General features: G+C 50.6%; 3 protein-coding genes across 5 annotated transcripts in view; 1 reads left to right on the top strand and 2 right to left on the bottom strand.

Moving 5' to 3' along the window:
* Positions 1 to 951: 951 nt before the first annotated feature.
* Positions 952 to 4,132, bottom strand: mul2 (mitochondrial E3 ubiquitin protein ligase 2). Of its 3 annotated transcripts, none has more exons than XM_076981124.1 (5): positions 4,014 to 4,132; positions 3,367 to 3,513; positions 3,169 to 3,256; positions 2,839 to 2,959; positions 952 to 2,536 (listed from the first exon to the last, which is right to left on the bottom strand). In XM_076981124.1, exons 2-5 carry the CDS (start codon positions 3,481 to 3,483, stop codon positions 1,831 to 1,833), a joined length of 1,032 nt encoding a protein of 343 aa, XP_076837239.1. In that variant the 5' UTR covers positions 3,484 to 3,513; positions 4,014 to 4,132; the 3' UTR covers positions 952 to 1,830. The 3 variants fall into 3 exon arrangements, with proteins under 3 accessions (XP_076837239.1, XP_076837237.1, XP_076837238.1); XM_076981122.1 differs by having other exon boundaries at positions 3,367 to 3,598; positions 4,014 to 4,127; XM_076981123.1 differs by having other exon boundaries at positions 3,367 to 3,542; positions 4,014 to 4,096.
* Positions 4,125 to 13,126, top strand: alg3 (ALG3 alpha-1,3- mannosyltransferase). Its single transcript, XM_076981121.1, has 10 exons — positions 4,125 to 4,327; positions 5,741 to 5,840; positions 6,085 to 6,232; positions 6,355 to 6,515; positions 6,619 to 6,739; positions 8,155 to 8,288; positions 8,440 to 8,511; positions 8,627 to 8,704; positions 10,241 to 10,384; positions 10,852 to 13,126. The coding sequence occupies exons 1-10, from the start codon at positions 4,147 to 4,149 to the stop codon at positions 11,024 to 11,026; spliced, it is 1,314 nt and encodes a 437-aa protein (XP_076837236.1). The 5' UTR covers positions 4,125 to 4,146; the 3' UTR covers positions 11,027 to 13,126.
* An 82-nt stretch (positions 13,127 to 13,208) lies between these two features.
* vwa5b2 (von Willebrand factor A domain containing 5B2) overlaps positions 13,209 to 20,032 on the bottom strand; it is a 24,835-nt gene continuing 18,011 nt past the window's right edge. The window contains exons 14-21 of the mRNA XM_076981120.1: positions 18,846 to 19,120; positions 18,318 to 18,510; positions 17,412 to 17,711; positions 16,778 to 16,909; positions 16,363 to 16,476; positions 16,051 to 16,165; positions 14,944 to 15,034; positions 13,209 to 14,678 (exon numbers count right to left, since the gene is read on the bottom strand). Of these exons, the coding sequence (XP_076837235.1) occupies positions 14,031 to 14,678; positions 14,944 to 15,034; positions 16,051 to 16,165; positions 16,363 to 16,476; positions 16,778 to 16,909; positions 17,412 to 17,711; positions 18,318 to 18,510; positions 18,846 to 19,120 (1,868 nt within the window). The 3' untranslated portion in view covers positions 13,209 to 14,030. The remainder of the gene's footprint in view (positions 14,679 to 14,943; positions 15,035 to 16,050; positions 16,166 to 16,362; positions 16,477 to 16,777; positions 16,910 to 17,411; positions 17,712 to 18,317; positions 18,511 to 18,845; positions 19,121 to 20,032) is intronic.

Raw genomic sequence — 20,032 nt, 5'->3', positions numbered from 1 at the left:
TCCACACACCACCTCCACCCAGCAGCTTCCCTCTCCAGGCTGAAGCTCCATATAGGACCCTGATAACTGATTATTGATGACTAATTATTGATTGTTGTGTTGCAGCCTAAAGCAGTGGACAACGGAAGCACTACTGAGGTTTGGCTAAGGATTCAGACTCAGTATGAATCACTTTTGACAGCAGATGGCAAACGAGCACACACACACACACACACACCTTCAATATGGATTCCCCAGAGACACACACACACACACAAAGGCCCCTGAGAAAGGCTGCCCAGGGAAAGGATACAGTATCTCGTTAACCCACAAGCCCCTGGGCTGTTTGTATCTCTCACAGCACTCACTCACTACCCTAGTTTCTAGTGAACAGTTCACACCAAACAACTCTTTAAATTTAAGAACTTAAATCAAGAGTAATGCTTATGCCACCTAGGGGCCAGTTTGGGTATAGCAGCTATAGCGTGATGTTCTTTTAAAATGTAAATGTGCCGTATTTTGTCAATTGTGATTTTTTACACCCCAATCAAAATTTGTCCTCCGCTTTTAACCCATCTGTGCAGTTAGAACACACACACACACTAGTGATTACTAGGGGGCTGTGGATCACACGTGCCCAGAGCGGTGGGCAGCCCTAGCCCGGCGCCCGGGGAGCAGTTGGGGTTAGGTGCCTTGTTCAAGGTCACCTCAGTCATGGCCTCAGGTCTGGGAATCGAACCCACGACCCTCCGGTCACAAGACCAGTTCCCTAACCACCAGACCATGACTGCCCCTTTATGAGTGGCACAGAAAAGCAGTAATGGGGGGGGGGGGGGGGGGGGGGCAGAACACTCCACCTTTAAATGATGGAAAAAGGAGGAATAGGCGGCCAGCCAAGCTACCTGTATCCTTTTATTCTACCGGTCTTTATTTCTTTAGGGTTAAACATCACTCAGACGGGTGACTCACAGGTCAAGAGCAGAAAGGCTTTATTAACCAAAACAGACGGCCAGAAACTCATCACCAGCCTATAAAATAACCAGTTTCAACTCAAAGCAAGTCAGTTATGTGACATTAAGAAGGCACAGTCACTCTCCCACTGCCCTTCACAGAAATGTTTATTCACAAATTAAGGCACAATGCTAATTGTGCTTCCATATACGTCCGCATCGCCTGTGCTTACAGTCGCCCCCTAGAGGCAAACCTACAGTAAGTCAGGCTGTAATTAGAACGGATATCAGTGGCTCCCCAGGGCAGTCCAGTCCCGTGCAGCAGGGGGCGCCTCGCCTTGAGCCCTGACCAGACTTTACTGCAGACACAAAGGTCATCATCATCAGATACTCAGCGGGACAACCGCGATTATAAACAAAAGATCTCCAATATACACAGAGAACCATTAGTTTACCACTAGCTTATGAAGCCTTCTCCTACAACCAATCTCAACCTATGGAGGGAAGGGACTATTCATCTTCTCTAAGCAACACCTGGTCTGTGTCTACTTTCTTTCTTGCTGTAAGCACTTGTTTTTCAAATTATCAGTGAGTATCAAAAAATATCAGTATTCACCGTACCAAAACATTTTGCAGTCTTGTAGAGTGTGACGTGGGAATTTAAGATATCTGTCGTTTCTCACCATTGTCTCCTGAAATGGTACAATGTCAGGAAACTTCCACCCGTTCAGTGTCTGTGGTACAAACAGGCCTAAACTGACAGCTACGTGTGCAGACATGTTTCATATAATCCATCCCACACAGCTACACATATTTAATCCAAGAATGCCATCGCCAAACCCAGTTCAGGTCGTTGAGCGCCCCCTACTGGCTCCATCACAGTATGCAGGTCTCCCCTCCCTCAGGCCTGGTATAGCGCCACCACTCGGCTGATTCTCTGTCTGCACATGGGGCAGGTGGGTGTGGGCAGGGCCTCGTAGCAGCTATAACAGCAGCACACGTGTCCACAGTCCAGTAGTACACACCCTCTGGGGTTACTCAGGCAGATTACGCAGGTGTTCTCCACAGACTCCTCCCCCTGCTCACCTCCCGCCCACATCTGCTCAAACTCCCTCTTCACCCTCTCCCTCTCCCGCCTGTCCCTGAGCCGCCTGTGGTAGCCAAGCCCCGCCCACAGTATTATGGCCACGCCCACCAGCGCACAGCCGCAAGCCAACGCCCACCACCCGCTCGTCTGTCCTTCTTGGTCTAGCCGCAGACTCTCGAAGTCCGACGTGCTCAGGAAGTACTCGGAGCCGTCGGTAGGGGGGCGGAGCTTGACGAGGCGATCCGTGTCCAGGATGATCTCGCCCACGGCGGTCACAGACACGCCCACCTTCAGCATCTCCTCCGTCTCCAGCTGACCTTTGGGCTTCTCCCCACTCAGGTACTGACCCAGAAGGTCCGTGAACCCGAAGCTGGCCTGGTGGAACTTCTCGTGGACGGTCTCCATGTCAGGACCCGTGGCCTCCAGGGGGCAGAGCACACGCACGCATGACCTGTCTCCGCCCACGAGGTTAAAGGGCACGGCGTTGACACGCTGATGCAACACTCGGTCCCGATCTGTCCTGTAGTAAAGATCAAAAGCAGGACTGTGTGTGTTTTATGGGAATAGGTTAGTGTGTGTGTGTGTGTGTGTGTGTGTGTGTGTTTGGTGGGCATCCCTGCTCCAAAACAAACTGCATTAATCTGAAGAATTTGATGACGCTGGCGTAGAGGATGCTACTACAAACAAGCACTGTTCTGAATGTCAACACACACCATGGGTGTATTCACATTTAACAGCAAGGAAACGCGAGACACTGTGCTGTAGTCACAGGACTGACCGTGATGTGGTACGAGATCACAGCAGACAGGACGATCATCTCACCAGGTGCGCGCGAGACTGTTCCACACCAGCTTGTGCTCACGCAGGACAAGTTTCTGGATCACACCAACACTTCCTTCCTGAAACTGACTCCTCAAGGGCTCTCCTACAGGCTGCACTGTACCTGCAGGAGAGAGAGAGAGAGAGAGAGAGAGAGAGAGAGAGAGATTAAGGGAACAAGAGATGATCAGATTATCAAAAAGGCCTCCATGAACCGATCCCTGAGTTTGCAGTAGAGCGCGGCGCTTTTTCTGGGCCTAAACTTGATGAGCACTGGTCCAGTCAACAGGTCCTGTAGTACAGCTCCAGTCTGCAGCGTGAGAGGAAGCTTACCTTCAAGAACGACATACTGCAGACACTTCCCAGGTGTAGCGTTCAGAAGATCCACCAGGTTCTCGTCTAAAGCGATCTGAGGAGCTTCCTGTAAACAGAAACGTGCTCAGCTTCTGCTGTCTTTAAAACATTGACACAGGGGCCAAATCTCATTACGTAAGGTGATCATAACTGCGCTACGCTGAAATGTGTTCTCACGGCGAGCTTGTCCACGGTTTTGCGCTTCTTCCTGTAGATGTAATAGAAGAGGCCGGAAAAGGCGACGCTGGACCCCAAACACAGAGCCTGTAGTGTCCCGATGGGGAACTCCTCCATCTTCCTCCTCCTCCGTCCTCACCCAGCTGGCTGCATTCGTGTAATGGTACAGACATACACTATGGGGGTGCGTTTAGTACGGGGGGGGTTCTGCTGAACTCCAGTCCTCACAGATCTGCAGGAAATCTTTCTTTATATGTCTGAACCAGGCATTTAACTTTGACTGACCTATAAGACTTGTGACACATTACCTATTCAGTTTTAATCATTTCAATTTAGTTTGACAACAAGTATATTGTGATAAAAGTGTTAACTTTTAGAAATAAACTTATAAATAAAGCATTTAAACTAATGAAGACGTTTAGAAGTGAAGGCCCAGTTCAGTTATAAGGCGGCCAGGTCAGTACCAGCTGTGTACCTCACACCCACACTTTAGCTAGTTAGCTTCCTAGCGCCCTGAACAACAGTGTTAGCGTTCAGTTAGCGAGCCACACAACGTTACGGGTTACCAACATATTAATAATCAATACTAGACGGACCGACCGAACCAATAACCGGTTAACGAGACCGAACGGGTCGATTTAATTTACCGTTTAGCGTCGACAGGGTCCGCCGTCTAAAACCCGCGTCATCCCCGGAAGTTGAGCTCGTGTTTTGATCACGTGACGCGACGGCTGCCGCGCGTGTCGGTGTCGCGCGCCGCGACGTCACCGGTGAGCGAAGATGGCGGGAGGCAGGAAGCGGGGCTGCGTCGCCGGCGCGAGACGGTGGCTCGCGCCGCTCGGCTCGCTGTGGCGGGACAAGCAGGCGGTGCTGCTGGACCCGGACTACACGCTGCTGGTGGCGGCCGTGCTGTGGGCGCTGGAGGTCGGCGTCAACCTGTGGGTTATTCACGGGGTCGCGTGTAAGTCTCGCCGTGGCTAAGCGGCTAACCGGCTAACGGCCCCGTTACTCCTGGTGAGGTGCGGCGTGGTGGATCGTGGCGGTATATCGCGGTATATCGGGACCGTCTTTATTTGAGCGGTTTGTAAGGAGACGTGACGTGTAGCTGGTGCTGTTAGCAGCTAACAGCTAACATGTCGCACCGACACGCGTCATCACGGGGTCACGTGACCGTACGTCCACCTACCTGTCTACCTACAGTTACCTGTCTACCTACTACATCTGTCTACCTACAGTTACCTAGTTATCTGTCTACCTACAGTTATCTGTCTACCTACTACACCTGTCTACCTACAGTTATCTGTCTACCTACTACACCTGTCTACCTACTGTTACCTAGTTATCTGTCTACCTACAGTTATCTGTCTACCTATAGTTATCTGTCTACCTACTACACCTGTCTACCTACTGTTACCTAGTTATCTGTCTACCTACAGTTATCTGTCTACCTACTACACCTGTCTACCTACAGTTATCTGTCTACCTACTACACCTGTCTACCTACAGTTATCTGTCTACCTACTACACCTGTCTACCTACAGTTATCTGTCTACCTACTACACCTGTCTACCTACAGTTACCTGTCTACCTACTACATCTGTCTACCTACTGTTACCTACAGTTATCTGTCTACCTACTACACCTGTCTACCTACAGTTATCTGTCTACCTACTACACCTGTCTACCTACAGTTATCTGTCTACCTACTACACCTGTCTACCTACAGTTACCTGTCTACCTACTACATCTGTCTACCTACTGTTACCTACAGTTATCTGTCTACCTACTACACCTGTCTACCTACAGTTATGTCTACCTACTACACCTGTCTACCTACAGTTATCTGTCTACCTACTACACCTGTCTACCTACTACATCTGTCTACCTACTGTTACCTACAGTTATCTGTCTACCTACTGCACCTGTCTACCTACAGTTATCTGTCTACCTACTACACCTGTCTACCTACAGTTATCTGTCTACCTACTACACCTGTCTACCTACTACATCTGTCTACCTACTACATCTGTCTACCTACTACACCTGTCTACCTACTACATCTGTCTACCTACTACATCTGTCTACCTACAGTTATCTGTCTACCTACTACACCTGTCTACCTACAGTTACCTGCACCTGTTTATCGGTGTACACACGGTAACTCCTTTATTATGACGGTCACACATGACAGCAGTCACACATGACAGCAGCCGTCAGAAACGGACCCGTGTGGTACTGACTCCAGTCACAGAACCGGGATGTAGAGCAGCTAACGGCCCCAGTAGGAGTTAGCCTGGACTAATGATCGATTAGAGATTTATCTGTCTGTGTAATTGATAGTTTACGTGACTGTACGGCGTGTTGTCTCCTGCAGATACGGAGATCGATTGGAAGGCTTACATGGATGAGGTGGAGGGTGTGATTAACGGCACCTACGACTACACCCTGCTGAAGGGAGACACCGGCCCTCTGGTGTGAGTCTCACTCCCCCTCTCACTCCCTCTCTCACTCCCTCTCTCACTCCCTCCAGCTGACACGTCTCCTGCATGGCCACAGCACTGCTGAGCTCACTGTGGACTTGGCAGACACTGAATTAATTACTGAGAAAACTGGAACTGGACATTGTCATTGGATAAAATCCCACTGAGGCATTAGCTCAGATGATTAAAACCACACTGTGTGTGTGTGTGTGTTTGTGTGTGTGTGTGTGTTCCTCAGTTACCCAGCAGGCTTTGTGTACATCTTCACTGCGCTGTATTATATTACGGACCACGGGCTGAACATCAGACTGGGCCAGTATGTGTTTGCTGGTTTCTACCTCATCACCCTCCTGCTCGTCTTCCGTATCTACCATCGCACCAGGAAGGTCAGACCCATATGCAGATATAAGCTAGCCTCAGCCAATCACAGGCCAGGAAGGCTGAGGCACAGCCGCAGCACCAAGGTAGCGTCAGCCAATCACAGGTCATGTTCTGTTGCCTCCACCAGGTCCCGCCCTACGTGTTCTTCTTCGTGTGCTGTGCGTCGTATCGCATCCACTCCATCTTCGTGCTCCGCCTCTTTAATGACCCTGTGGCCATGATGTTGCTGTTTGGAGCGGTCAACCTCTTCCTGGACGCTCACTGGACTCTGGGCTGCGCCCTCTACAGGCAAGAGAGGGAACTGCAGCACTATGACTGGAGAGTGTAATGACTCAGTGGCTCAGCATTCTTAAGTGTGTGTGTGTGTGTGTGTGTGTGTGTGTCTGGACAGTCTGGCCGTGTCTGTGAAGATGAACGTGATGCTCTTCGCACCAGGCCTCCTCTTCCTCCTGCTCTCTGAGTTTGGGCTGATGAAGACGCTGCCCAAACTCACTCTCTGTGGCGTCATCCAGGTCTCAAATACACACGCACACACTCAAATACACACGCACACACACACACTCACACACACACTCACATACGCACACACTCACATACGCACACACTCACATACGCACACACTCACATACGCACGCACACACTCACATACGCACACACACACTCACACACACTCGCACGCACACACTCACATACGCACGCACACACTCACATACGCACGCACACACTCACATACGCACGCACACACTCACATACGCACGCACACACTCACACACACACACATACGCACACACTCACACACGCACGCACACACTCACACACGCACGCACACACTCGCATACGCTCACATACGCACGCACACACTCACATACACACGCACACACTCACATACGCACACACACACGCACACACATACGCACACACACACGCACACACACTCACATACACACACACACACTCACACGCGCACACACACACTCACACGCGCACACTCACATACGCACGCACACACTCACATACGCACGCACACTCACATACACACTCACATACGCACACACTCACATACGCACGCACACACTCACACACACTCACATACGCACATACACACTCACATACACACGCACACACTCACATACGCACACACACACACACACACACTCACATACACACACACTCACATACGCACACATACGCACGCACACACTCACATACGCTCACATACACACTCACACACGCACACACTCACATACGCACGCACACACTCACACACACACACATACGCACACACTCACACACGCACGCACACACTCACACACGCACGCACACACTCGCATACGCTCACATACGCACGCACACACTCACATACACACGCACACACTCACATACGCACACACACACGCACACACATACGCACACATACGCACACACACACGCACACACACTCACATACACACACACACACTCACATACACACACACACACTCACATACGCACACACACACTCACACGCGCACACTCACATACGCACGCACACACTCACATACGCACGCACACTCACATACACACTCACATACGCACACACTCACATACGCACGCACACACTCACACACACTCACATACGCACATACACACTCACATACACACGCACACACTCACATACGCACACACACACACACACATACTCACATACACACACACTCACATACGCACACATACGCACGCACACACTCACATACGCTCACATACACACTCACACACGCACACACTCACATACGCACACACACTCACAAACACATGAAAACAGGCACTCCGCCTACTCTTTCTGACTCTGTGTCCCGGCACCCTCTGTCCCCCACACCTGTCCCCCTCCCGTCCCCCACACCTGTCCACCTCACCTGTCCCCCTCACCTGTCCCCCACACCTGTCTCAGGTTGTGCTGGCACTGCCCTTCCTCTTGGTCAACCCCGTAGGATACGTCAACAGGGCCTTTGATCTGGGCCGACAGTTTCTGTTTAAGTGGACGGTCAACTGGCGCTTCCTGCCTGAAGACGTTTTCCTCAACAGGTAAACTGTGATGTAGGTGTGTGTACGTGTGTGTACACGTGGGACAAGCATGCCTTAAAATGAAGGGGTGTAGAGAGAGACAGACGTGTGTGTGTGTGTGTGTGTGTGTGTGTGGGGACGTGATCATGGCTGGTTCTTGTTCTGTCCTCAGATACTTCCACCTGGCTCTGCTGCTGGCTCATGTGACCACCCTCTCTGTGTTCGCCCTGGTGAAGTGGAGGAGGTACACACACACACACACACACACTCTCACACACACTCACTCACTCACACTCGCTCACACTCTCTCACACACACACGTGTGGCTCTCAAAGGCCTAACGCTGTGTCCCCCCACAGGTCTGGCAGCAGTGTCTGGGCTCTTCTGAAGGCCCCGTCTAAGAGGACGGAGCCGGTGCAGAAGCTGAGTGCTGATCATATCCTTCCCTCACTGTGTACACCACCATCTCCTGTGTTTGTTAGTGTGGGGTTAGTGTAGCTGCTCATGTGTTTGAACCCTGTGGGGTTAGTGTAGCTGCTCGTGTGTTTGAACCCTGTGGGGTTAGTGTAGCTGCTCGTGTATGTTTGAACCCTGTGGGGTTAGTGTAGCTGCTCGTGTATGTTTGAACCCTGTGGGGTTAGTGTAGCTGCTCGTGTGTTTGAACCCTGTGGGGTTAGTGTAGCTGCGAGTGTGTTTGAACCCTGTGGCGTTAGTGTAGCTGCGAGTGTGTTTGAACCCTGTGGGGTTAGTGTAGCTGCGAGTGTGTTTGAACCCTGTGGCGTTAGTGTAGCTGCGAGTGTGTTTGAACCCTGTGGCGTTAGTGTAGCTGCTCGTGTGTGTTTGAACCCTGTGGGGTTAGTGTAGCTGCTCGTGTGTGTTTGAACCCTGTGGCGTTAGTGTACCTGCTCGTGTGTGTTTGAACCCTGTGGGGTTAGTGTAGCTGCTCGTGTGTTTGAAACCTGTGGGGTTAGTGTAGCTGCGAGTGTGTTTGAACCCTGTGGCGTTAGTGTAGCTGCGAGTGTGTTTGAACCCTGTGGCGTTAGTGTAGCTGCGAGTGTGTTTGAACCCTGTGGCGTTAGTGTAGCTGCGAGTGTGTTTGAACCCTGTGGCGTTAGTGTAGCTGCTCGTGTGTGTTTGAACCCTGTGGCGTTAGTGTAGCTGCTCGTGTGTGTTTGAACCCTGTGGCGTTAGTGTAGCTGCTCGTGTGTTTGAACCCTGTGGGGTTAGTGTAGCTGCTCGTGTGTTTGAACCCTGTGGGGTTAGTGTAGCTGCTCGTGTGTTTGAACCCTGTGGGGTTAGTGTAGCTGCGTGTGTGTTTGAACCCTGTGGGGTTAGTGTAGCTGCGTGTGTGTTTGAACCCTGTGGGGTTAGTGTAGCTGCGTGTGTGTTTGAACCCTGTGGGGTTAGTGTAGCTGCGTGTGTGTTTGAACCCTGTGGGGTTAGTGTAGCTGCGTGTGTGTTTGAACCCTGTGGGGTTAGTGTAGCTGCGTGTGTGTTTGAACCCTGTGGGGTTAGTGTAGCTGCGTGTGTGTTTGAACCCTGTGGGGTTAGTGTAGCTGCGTGTGTGTTTGAACCCTGTGGGGTTAGTGTAGCTGCGTGTGTGTTTGAACCCTGTGGGGTTAGTGTAGCTGCGTGTGTGTTTGAACCCTGTGGGGTTAGTGTAGCTGCGTGTGTGTTTGCACCCTGTGGGGTTAGTGTAGCTGCTCGTGTGTGTTTGAACCCTGTGGGGTTAGTGTAGCTGCGTGTGTGTTTGAACCCTGTGGGGTTAGTGTAGCTGCTCGTGGGGGTTTGAACCCTGTGGGGTTAGTGTAGCTGCTCGTGGGGGTTTGTACGCCTGTTCTGGCTGTTCAGGCTCTGAGTTACTCGAGTGAGTAGAGTCCTCTCACCTGGATGATGAATTAGAGTCGTGGTGTTTCACATCCGTGTGCGTGTGCCCGCGTGTCCTCACGTGTCCTCCCTAACGGGCTCTCACAGATCGTCCTGGTCCTGTTCTCCTCCAACTTCATTGGGATGTGTTTCTGCCGTTCTCTTCACTACCAGTTCTACGTGTGGTATTTCCACACACTGCCCTACCTGTTGTGGAGCAGTGATGTGAGGAAGCTCGCTCACCTGCTCAGGTACTTCAGCACATTATCTTACTTCATTACGTTTTACCTTTGTTTTCCTCTAATTCTTCTTTTTTTGTGTAGTTTGCCATTTTATCTTTTACATTTTTCTTTTATTACTGTAATAATAATACTTATTATTTAAGATTATTATTATTATTACACACACTTATGCATCCAGTAGTATTTATGACAAAGATTTAAACCTCCCCCTTTCTCTCTCCCTCCCTCTCTCTCTGTTTGTCTCTCTCTCTCCCTCCCTCCCTCTATCCCTCTCTCTCTCTGTCTTCCTCTCTCCATCTCTCTCTCTCTCTCTCCCTCCCTCTCTCTCTCCATCTTTCTCTCTCTCTCTCTCTCTCTCTCTCTCCATCTCTCTCTCTCTCTCTCCCTCCCTCTCTCTCTCTCCCTCTCTCTCCCTCCCTCCCTCTCTCTCTCCCCCTCTCTCTCTCTCTCTCTCCCCCCCCCCCTCTCTCTCTCAGGGTGTTGATACTGGGTGTGGTGGAGCTGACGTGGAACACCTACCCCTCCACCTGCTACAGCTCTCTCTCCCTACACGTCTGTCACCTCGTCATCCTGCTGTGTCTGTGGTTCAGCCCTAGCCCCGCCCCCCCTGCCCAGGACACACACGCCCACAACAAGGCCAAACTGCACTGAACTCTGACCCGGACCCTACCAGGCTCCTCCCCCTTGAGTCTCCGCCCACCTACGTTCTGCCCCGCCCTCAACCCGGCTGGTCTCTTCCTCCGTCGATGCCTCCTCTGCGTGATGGAGGCGTGTTCCTGTGACGTGGGCGGGGTTTATTGAACAGTGAGAGGGACGGAGGGCTTAATTTTGAACTTGGAAATAGTAAAATGTGACGTTGGTGAACCAGAGGAGTGAACTCTGAGATTGTGTGTGGTGTTGCGTATAATCTAGAGATGCCTGGTTGTACAGCTGAAGTGATGCAGGTACAGGTATACAGTATTTAAATCAGTTTGTCATGGTGTCCACCAGGGGGCGTCTGTCCCTCCTCCAGCCCGTCCCCCTAGCCAACAGTCGGTGTCACTAGAGTCGGTGGACACTGGTTTACACACTCGGGCCATAGTCCAACCCATAATGCCATGGAACTGTAAATATATTCTGGGTTTGTAGAACTTTGTAGCCATGGCAACACTTAGTGGGTGGAGTCATGTGTGTGAAGTAAACAAAGTTTTTTTGTTTTTCTTTCAACTCTGCAATAATCTCTTCGTGTGACTCCATCCTGCTGTTGTGTGTGTAGCTGATTACCCACTGTGCACCGCTGCAGTGGAGGACGTCCCTGCAGCAGTGAGGGGCGGGGTTTCCCCAAGAGGGGGAGGGACTTGGGGCGTTTCCTTTAAAAACATGAATAGGCTGAATTTGGACGGACACTAACATAAAGATTGCCACTTTATGGTTATGTTTAATAGGTTGGGAGATGAATCGCTGCTGGTTTAACTGTTACAGCCCTGGTAGCTGTTTGACTGGGTCTCTAAAGTGTCTTATTTTTACAAATATTATTACGAATATTATTTTTTAAGAATCACAGTGGGCATATGTGCTTTAAATTGAGAGGATATGAGCTGATATGAGCAGAAACACCTTTACAAAGCTCGTCATTTAACTGCGAGACTCGCTGTGTGTTTGGGGTTTTTTCCATGTTTGTATTGAATATTTTCTTCAGATGCGATAATGAGCTTTTACCAAACAAGACTGGAGAGTCCTGACGTGACTGGTACGTGTGTCCTGACGTGACTGGTACGTGTGTCCTGACGTGACTGGTACGCGTGTCCAGACGTGACGGGTGCGCGTGTCCAGACGTGACGGGTGCGCGTGTCCAGACGTGACGGGTGCGCGTGTCCAGACGTGACGGGTGCGCGTGTCCAGACGTGACTGGTGCGCGTGTCCAGACGTGACTGGTGCGCGTGTCCAGACGTGACTGGTGCGCGTGTCCAGACGTGACTGGTGCGCATGTCCAGACGTGACTGGTGCGCGTGTCCAGACGTGACGGGTGCGCGTGTCCTGACGTGACGGGTGCGCGTGTCCTGACGTGACGGGTGCGCGTGTCCTGACGTGACTGGTGCGCGTGTCCTGACGTGACTGGTACGCGTGTCCTGACGTGACTGGTACGCGTGTCCTGATGTGAAGTGTCCTGACGTGACGGACGTGGCGTGTCCTGACGTGGCGGGTGCGCATGTCCTGACATGAAGTGTCCTGACGTGACTGGTGCGCGTGTCCAGACGTGACTGGTACGCGTGTCCTGACGTGACTGGTACGCGTGTCCTGATGTGAAGTGTCCTGACGTGACGGACGTGGCGTGTCCTGACATGAAGTGTCCTGACGTGGCGGGTGCGCATGTCCTGACATGAAGTGTCCTGACGTGGCGGGTGCGCGTGCCAAGACCATCGTCTGAACAGGACCTTGGTGTTTCTACGGTTACTGACATAGTTCAGTATTCTGCAATTATCTTCCTTCTTATTCTTTGTAATAATTTTCAGATTTTTGTTTTAATTTGTTTTCTGAGCGGCTCGTGTGAAGCGCCTGCTGTCCAGGCCACAGTGTGGTCTGATCAGCTTTACTGCTGTTGAGGAAAGTTGTTTTGCTCGACTGCAAACTGCTATTGTCCTGTGGTTCTTGTTTTTGCATGATTTTGCATAATTAATTACTGGGCGGAGCCCCAGCACAGACTCATCCAGCGCTGTGATTTAGCTGGTATACATGTCAGGGCTGGGAAATAAAGTTCGGTTTCAGTGTGAACCAGATTTTTGTGTGTTTCAAAGTCAGACTGTTAAACCGTCATGTTCCAAAACAGGTTTATTGCAAGATCAGAACGAAGACCATCAAGCTTGTATCTCAATACAGCCACAAACATCTGGAAAAAAACAGGATGTGCTTATCTCATCCTGCTGGGAACTCAAACTAAAACGTGATGGTGTTGAAGGGTTAGTAACGTACATCACCCCCACAGAAACCAGGGGGAGACCCATCACAACAAGAACAGGCAGAACATTCATGAAACAATAAAAGCCCTGATCACACACATCGGGTGAAGTCACGTAAAAGCAAAGTGATACCGTCTGCGTGCTGACGAAGGACTCTTATTTTGTAGGCTGGGTGAAATTAGCGTTAATTTGCTGAATGCAGCATTAAAAATCATCTGTAAGCATTTAATCAGGTTTAGTGATTCAGGCAAGCGCGTCATAGGCTGTTGGGACTGGTGAGATTATTCTGGATGGTTCTGTGATCCCGGTTACGGAGGGAATCATCTCCTCACTCACTTCCTCACTGCTGGATCTCAGCCCACGTCTCCGAGTTTAGGTGGTGTATCATTCCCACCACGGCAACGTGTGGGCGATGCGCTGTATCCAGTAAAGTGACTGGTGATTGGGCAATCTGATCTTGAAGAAGGAGGCACTGTGGTGTGAAGGCCATGCTGGGTGTGATGCATGCTGGGAAAGAGAGTGGGCGTGTCCACCACTGCTCCTGATTCAGCTCGCTTCGTTAACAGGTAGGCGTGTCAGGGTAGGGGCTTCAGAGGACTACAGTGGCCCTCTGGGATCTGGAGACCCCTGGGGTAGATGTTGGGTCCAGTGTTGTTGAGATTCCAGCAGGCCATAAGAAGAGGATGTTCTGGTCCATCAGAAGAGGTTTGGAGGTTTGGTCACATGTTATTTGGGTTGTAGCAAAGCATGTTGAGTTGGAGGTTCTCGTCCCAGTGACGCAGAAGCAGGAACAGCTGTCTGGCCGCCGTCCTCAGTCCCGGTAGGTCCACACCCTCCGGCAACGACTGACACTTCAGCCAAAAATCAGCCTTGGCCGCCACCAGCTCCCACTCCACGAAGAAGCCAGCACAGTGGTGCTCCAGCCAGGCCAGCGCCACAGCCGTAGCCCAGCTCGAGCTCCGCACATCCAGCCGTGCCAGTTCCTCCCCCTGCACCTCCGCTGTCTCCGGCGGGGACCCTTCGCACACGTCCGTCTCTGAGCCGCGCCCACTGTCTGCCTGCGGGACTCCGCCCACCGCGTCGAGAGATCCCTCCTCCGAGCCGAGGGGGTCGGCGAGCACGGCGAGGGGCTCGCTGTAGCAGGCCCGGCGCAGGTTGGGGCCGGGCGGGCGGGCGGTAGGCCGGTCCTCCGGCCCGTAGGGGGCGATGGAGGGAGCAGGTGTAGAGATACATCGGCAGGGCAGGCTGAGGCTACTGCGATGGCTCAGGTAGGGAGACGCTCTCTTCACACGGTTCAGAGGGATGTGGACACACTCGGAGAACACGCTGGTTAGCAGGAAGGCACCCGAAGCTAACTGTAGACGTACCTGCAGCCAGGAGAGAGAGATAGAGAGAGAGGTTCCATCAGCAGACAGACAGGGGGGTGGGGGCCCTCCAGGGATGTGTTGCTGCATTCTTGCCCAGAGGTGGAACAAGTGAGCAGCTCTGACACTCCTGGCTCATGTGTTCAGTTATTCCCCCGTTACACAAGACCGTTAGCTGGACCAGGTGCGTCAGGTCAGGACGGGAGACTGAGGACAGCTGGGACTTCAGGGACATGAAGACAGACAGGTGGACACACAGAACTCTCACCAGAGGCAGGTAGTCAGGTGACTCGGAGTTGGCAGGTGTGTCTGACTGGGCAGACAGGCACTGACTGGTCCTAAACCTGCCCAGATTAAACCTGCAAATCACACACACACACACACACACACACACACACACATTAGCTTTATATAACACAGCACCACAGCCATGGTGAAGGTGCGTAATTAACGTTTCAGTAATGGTGCCACTTACAGTTTTGTAGCATTTCCATTTTAACACTTTATACTCTGATATTAACACTTTATATCAGGGGTGTCCAAACGTTTTGCAGTGAGGGCCAGATTTGGTGAGGTGAACCTGTGTGGGGGCCGAACATTCAACCTGGGGGGGGTGTGATGGGAGAGCGGCGGATACGGGACTGCAGTGTATTCTGCCATATATATAAAATAGCTTTTATAGTCTACTGCCATCTTGTGGTGAAATATAAAATAGCTTTTTTGAGTCTACTGCCATCTTGTGGTGAAATATAAAATAGCTTTTTTGAGTCTACTGCCATCTTGTGGTAAAATATAAAATAGCTTTTATAGTCTACTGCCATCTTGTGGTGAAATATAAAATAGCGTTTTTTAGTCTACTGCCATCTTGTGGTAAAATATAAAATAGCTTTTATAGTCTACTGCCATCTTGTGGTGAAATATAAAATAGCTTTTATAGCCTACTGCCATCTTGTGGTGAAATATAAAATAGCTTTTATAGTCTGCTGCCATCTTGTGGTGAAATATAAAATAGCTTTTATAGTCTACTGCCATCTTGTGGTGAAATATAAAATAGCTTTTTTTAGTCTACTGCCATCTTCTGATGAAATATAAAATAGCTTTTTTTGAGTTTACTGCCAAGTTCTGGTGAAATATAAAATAGCTTTTTGTAGTCTACTGCCACCTTGTGGTCAAACATAAAATAGCTTTTTTTCCAAGTCTACTGACATCTTCTGGTGAAATATATAATTGATTTATTTAGGTCTACTGCCACCTTCTGGTAAAATATAAAATAGCTTTTTTTTAGTTTACTGCCATGTTCTGGTGAAATATAAAATGCTGTGGCTGAGGGAGGTTTAGTTAGTGATCCTGATGGTAGAAACAGAAGCGTCAGGACCTGGATCCGAAGAAGCTGTCGAAAGAGCGGCTCTCGCTGGAGCGCTGAGGAGATGAGGAGGTGGAGTGACTGACCAGCCCTGCACCTCCACCCACAACTACACCTGCACCTCCACCTGTGGCACATACACGTACACACACATCAGTCACCCAGGAAACCAGAGAACACCAGTTACCCAGGACACCAGGTGTACAGGTGTACAGATGTCATCTGCAGAAATGTGATGTATCTGTAGAAAATGTGTCGGTGTGTATAAATATGGGTTGATGCTTGCCTCTTCCTGTGTGTTCTACAGGTGTATGTGTGTGTTACCTGTAGAGGTGTGTATTTCTTCACTGTCTCTGCTGGATGGTCTGTGACTGAATCCTACGGACTGCGCCCTCTGTTTCCTGCTGCTGGTACTGCGTCTTCTCCCAACCCGCAAACCTCCCATAAGCCAGAGCAGCGTTAGAGTACACACCACTACTAATGCGCACAAAGTGTGTGTGTGTGTTTGAGAATGTTCCTGTGTGTGGTGGGTCTATATGTGTTTGTGTATGTACCTATTTGTGGTGGGTCTATGTGTGTTTGGGTATGTACCTGTGTGTGGTGGGTCTATGTATGTTTCAGTATGTACCTGTGTGTGGTGGGTCTATGTCTGTTTGAGTATGTACTTGTGTGTGGTGGGTCTATCTGTGTTTGTGTATGTACCTGTTAGTGGAGGGTCTATGTGTGTTTGAGTATGTACCTGTGTGTGGTGGGTCTGTAGACTCTGACAGACTGTGCTGGGTATCAGTTGTTGTAAATGCTGTGTACATACAGATGATTCCACAGCTCTTACTGGTCTGAATGGCCTTCATACGGTAACGCTTAGACGAACCTGCCAAACAGAGACTTTATTAACCACAATTTTACAGCCTACAACCACACAAAGAAGCATAACAATAACCGAAGTCAATTTAGAGAATCACTATATATAACCTCACACATAAACTTCACTTTCACAAACTACACACACACACACACACACACACATAAACCACGCTCACACAAACTACACACACACACACACACACACAAACCACGCTCACACAAACTACACTCACACAAACTACACACACACACACACACACACATGAACCACGCTCACACATAAACCACGCTCACACACACAGAGGGGAAGAGGTACTGATATCATATGACTATGTTGTGTAATATTTTTTTCACATGTGAGAATGATTTTTTCTGACTCTCAGACACATTCCTGGACTTCTGTGTCTTTCTCTGTGGGCGTGGCTTTTGGTTATAGTTTTGTAATTGTAAGTTGTTTGTGTGTGTTGTACATTGTAATTGGTCAGTAAAGTTTTTTGAAAATCTCTCACCATGTTCGATGTCTGTTCCTTTCTCAGCCATGTTCTCAAAGTCTCTGATGACAGACCGGGCTGTGAGCTGGTGAATGATGTCATTCCAGGGCCCACACGGGAGTTCCTCAGGGTCCCACAGAGGGGTCAGGTCCACACTGACCTCCCAGGACACAGGCCTGGTCCCCAACACACCGTGGATCACCGCACGGCAGGAGACCGCTGCGTCCTGTGGCTGGGCCCCTGGAGCTGCTGTGAACAGGCCCTCGGGGTCAGTGAACGTGTCCCAGTCCAGCGGAGATCCTGGGAACAGAAGACCGTCTGCAGACCCAGGAGGAAGGAGTTTAGAGGAAGGGGAGAAGAAAGTATTTATTTAAATGTAATGAAAGATATAAAAATATATTTGTATATGTGCATGTCAGCATGTACGTGTATGTATGTGCGTGTGTGAGTGTAGTTTATGTGTGAGCGTGGGTTATGTGTGTGTGTGTGTGTGTGCGTGTGTGTGTGTGTGTGTGTGTGCGTATGTGTGTGTGTGTGCGTACGTGTGTGTGAGTGTGTGTGTGCATGCGTACGTGTGTGTGAGTGTGTGTGTGTGTGTGTGTGTGTGTGTGTATGTGTGTGTGTGTGTATATGTGTGCGTGTGTGTGTGTGTATGTGTATGTGTGTGTGTGTGTATGTGTGTGTGTGTGTGTGTGTGTGTGTGTGTGTGTGTGTGTGTATGTGTGTATGTGTGTGTGTGTATGCGTGTGTGTGTGTGTATGCGTGTGTGTGTGCATGTGTGAGTGTGTGGTGTGTGTGTGTGTGTATGTGTGTGGTGTGTGTGTGTGTGCGTGTGTGTATGTGTGTGTGTGTATGTGCGTGTGTGTGTGTATGTGTGTGTATGTGTGTGTGTGTATGTGCGTATGTGTGTGTATGTGTTCTCACTGGAGTCTGTGTGACTCAGTGGTGCTCTGGGTGTGTTGTATGTCTCTGTGCTGGTCTCTTCTATTCTGTCCTCTATGGTCTGTTGGAAGGACACCCTCTCTAGCGCCCTCCGCAGGCGATGCATGTCCAGGTCGCCCTGCGGGGACGAGAAGCTCCGAGCAGCAAGAGCACAGCGTGCCTGTCTGCGTACGGCCTGAACACACCAACCACACATTTACCATAGATCACACACACGGATCACACATACATACCACATACACACACATATCACACACACAGATCACACACACAGATCACACACACACCACACATACAACACACCCAAGGATGACTCACACATACAACACACACAAGAATGACACACACATACAACACACACAAGGATGACACACACATACAACACACACATACCACATACACCTACCACACACATGGATCTCACACACACGGATCTCTCTCTCTCTCTCACACACACACACACACAGACTTTATCAAAACATAAATCCACAAATTCCACTTTATTCCCACCTTCCCAATTTCCACATCCACTGATGGGGTGGTACTCTGTTGCCATGGCGATTCCCAGCGGGACAGACCCCTGGTGTGTGGCTGCATCTTCTCCAGGCCCTGGGGCAGCGAGCCGGAGTCCAAGCCCAGCGAGAGGCTCTCCGCTGGGGGCAGGAGGGAGGGCAGAGCCCTGTCACTGCCCAGGGAGCAGCGCGTTAGCGTGTACTGCTCCTGGACATAGGACTCCATCTGGATACGCCTACGTACGTCACTCAGGACCCCGTCCTGCTCCACACCTGCACACACACACACACACACACACACACACAAACACAGTCACCTGGAGACACACACACAGTCACCTGGAGACACACACACACACACACACACACACACACACACACAGTCACCTGGACACACACACACACAGTCACCTGGAGACACACACACACACACATACACAAACACAGTCACCTGGAGAGACACACACACACATACACAAACACAGTCACCTGGAGACACACACACACAGTCACCTGGACACACACACACACACACACACAGTCACCTGGACACACACACACACACACACAGTCACCTGGACACACACACACACAGTCACCTGGAGACACACACACACACACACACACACACACACACACACACACACACACACACACACACACACACACAGTCACCTGGACACACACACACACACACAGTCACCTGGACACACACACACACAGTCACCTGGACACACACACACACAGTCACCTGGAGACACACACACAGTCACCTAGACACACACACACAGTCACCTGGAGACACACACACACACACAGTCACCTGGAGACACACACACACACACACACACACACAGTCACCTGGAGACACACACACACACACAGTCACCTGGACACACACACACACAGTCACCTGGAGACACACACACACAGTCACCTGGACACACACACACACACACACACAGTCATCTGGACACACACACAGTCACCTGGAGACACACACACACAGTCACCTGGAGACACACACACACACAGTCACCTGGACACACACACACACACAGTCACCTGGACACACACACACACACACAGTCACCTGGAGACACACACACACACACAGTCACCTGGACACACACACACACAGTCACCTGGAGACACACACACACACAGTCACCTGGACACACACAC

This window comes from Brachyhypopomus gauderio, chromosome 19 (assembly GCF_052324685.1).
Source record: "Brachyhypopomus gauderio isolate BG-103 chromosome 19, BGAUD_0.2, whole genome shotgun sequence".
In the NCBI taxonomy this organism is placed as follows: Eukaryota; Metazoa; Chordata; class Actinopteri; order Gymnotiformes; family Hypopomidae; genus Brachyhypopomus; species Brachyhypopomus gauderio.
Note: the sequence above shows the minus strand (reverse complement) of the source record. Positions and strands in the feature narration are given on the sequence as shown.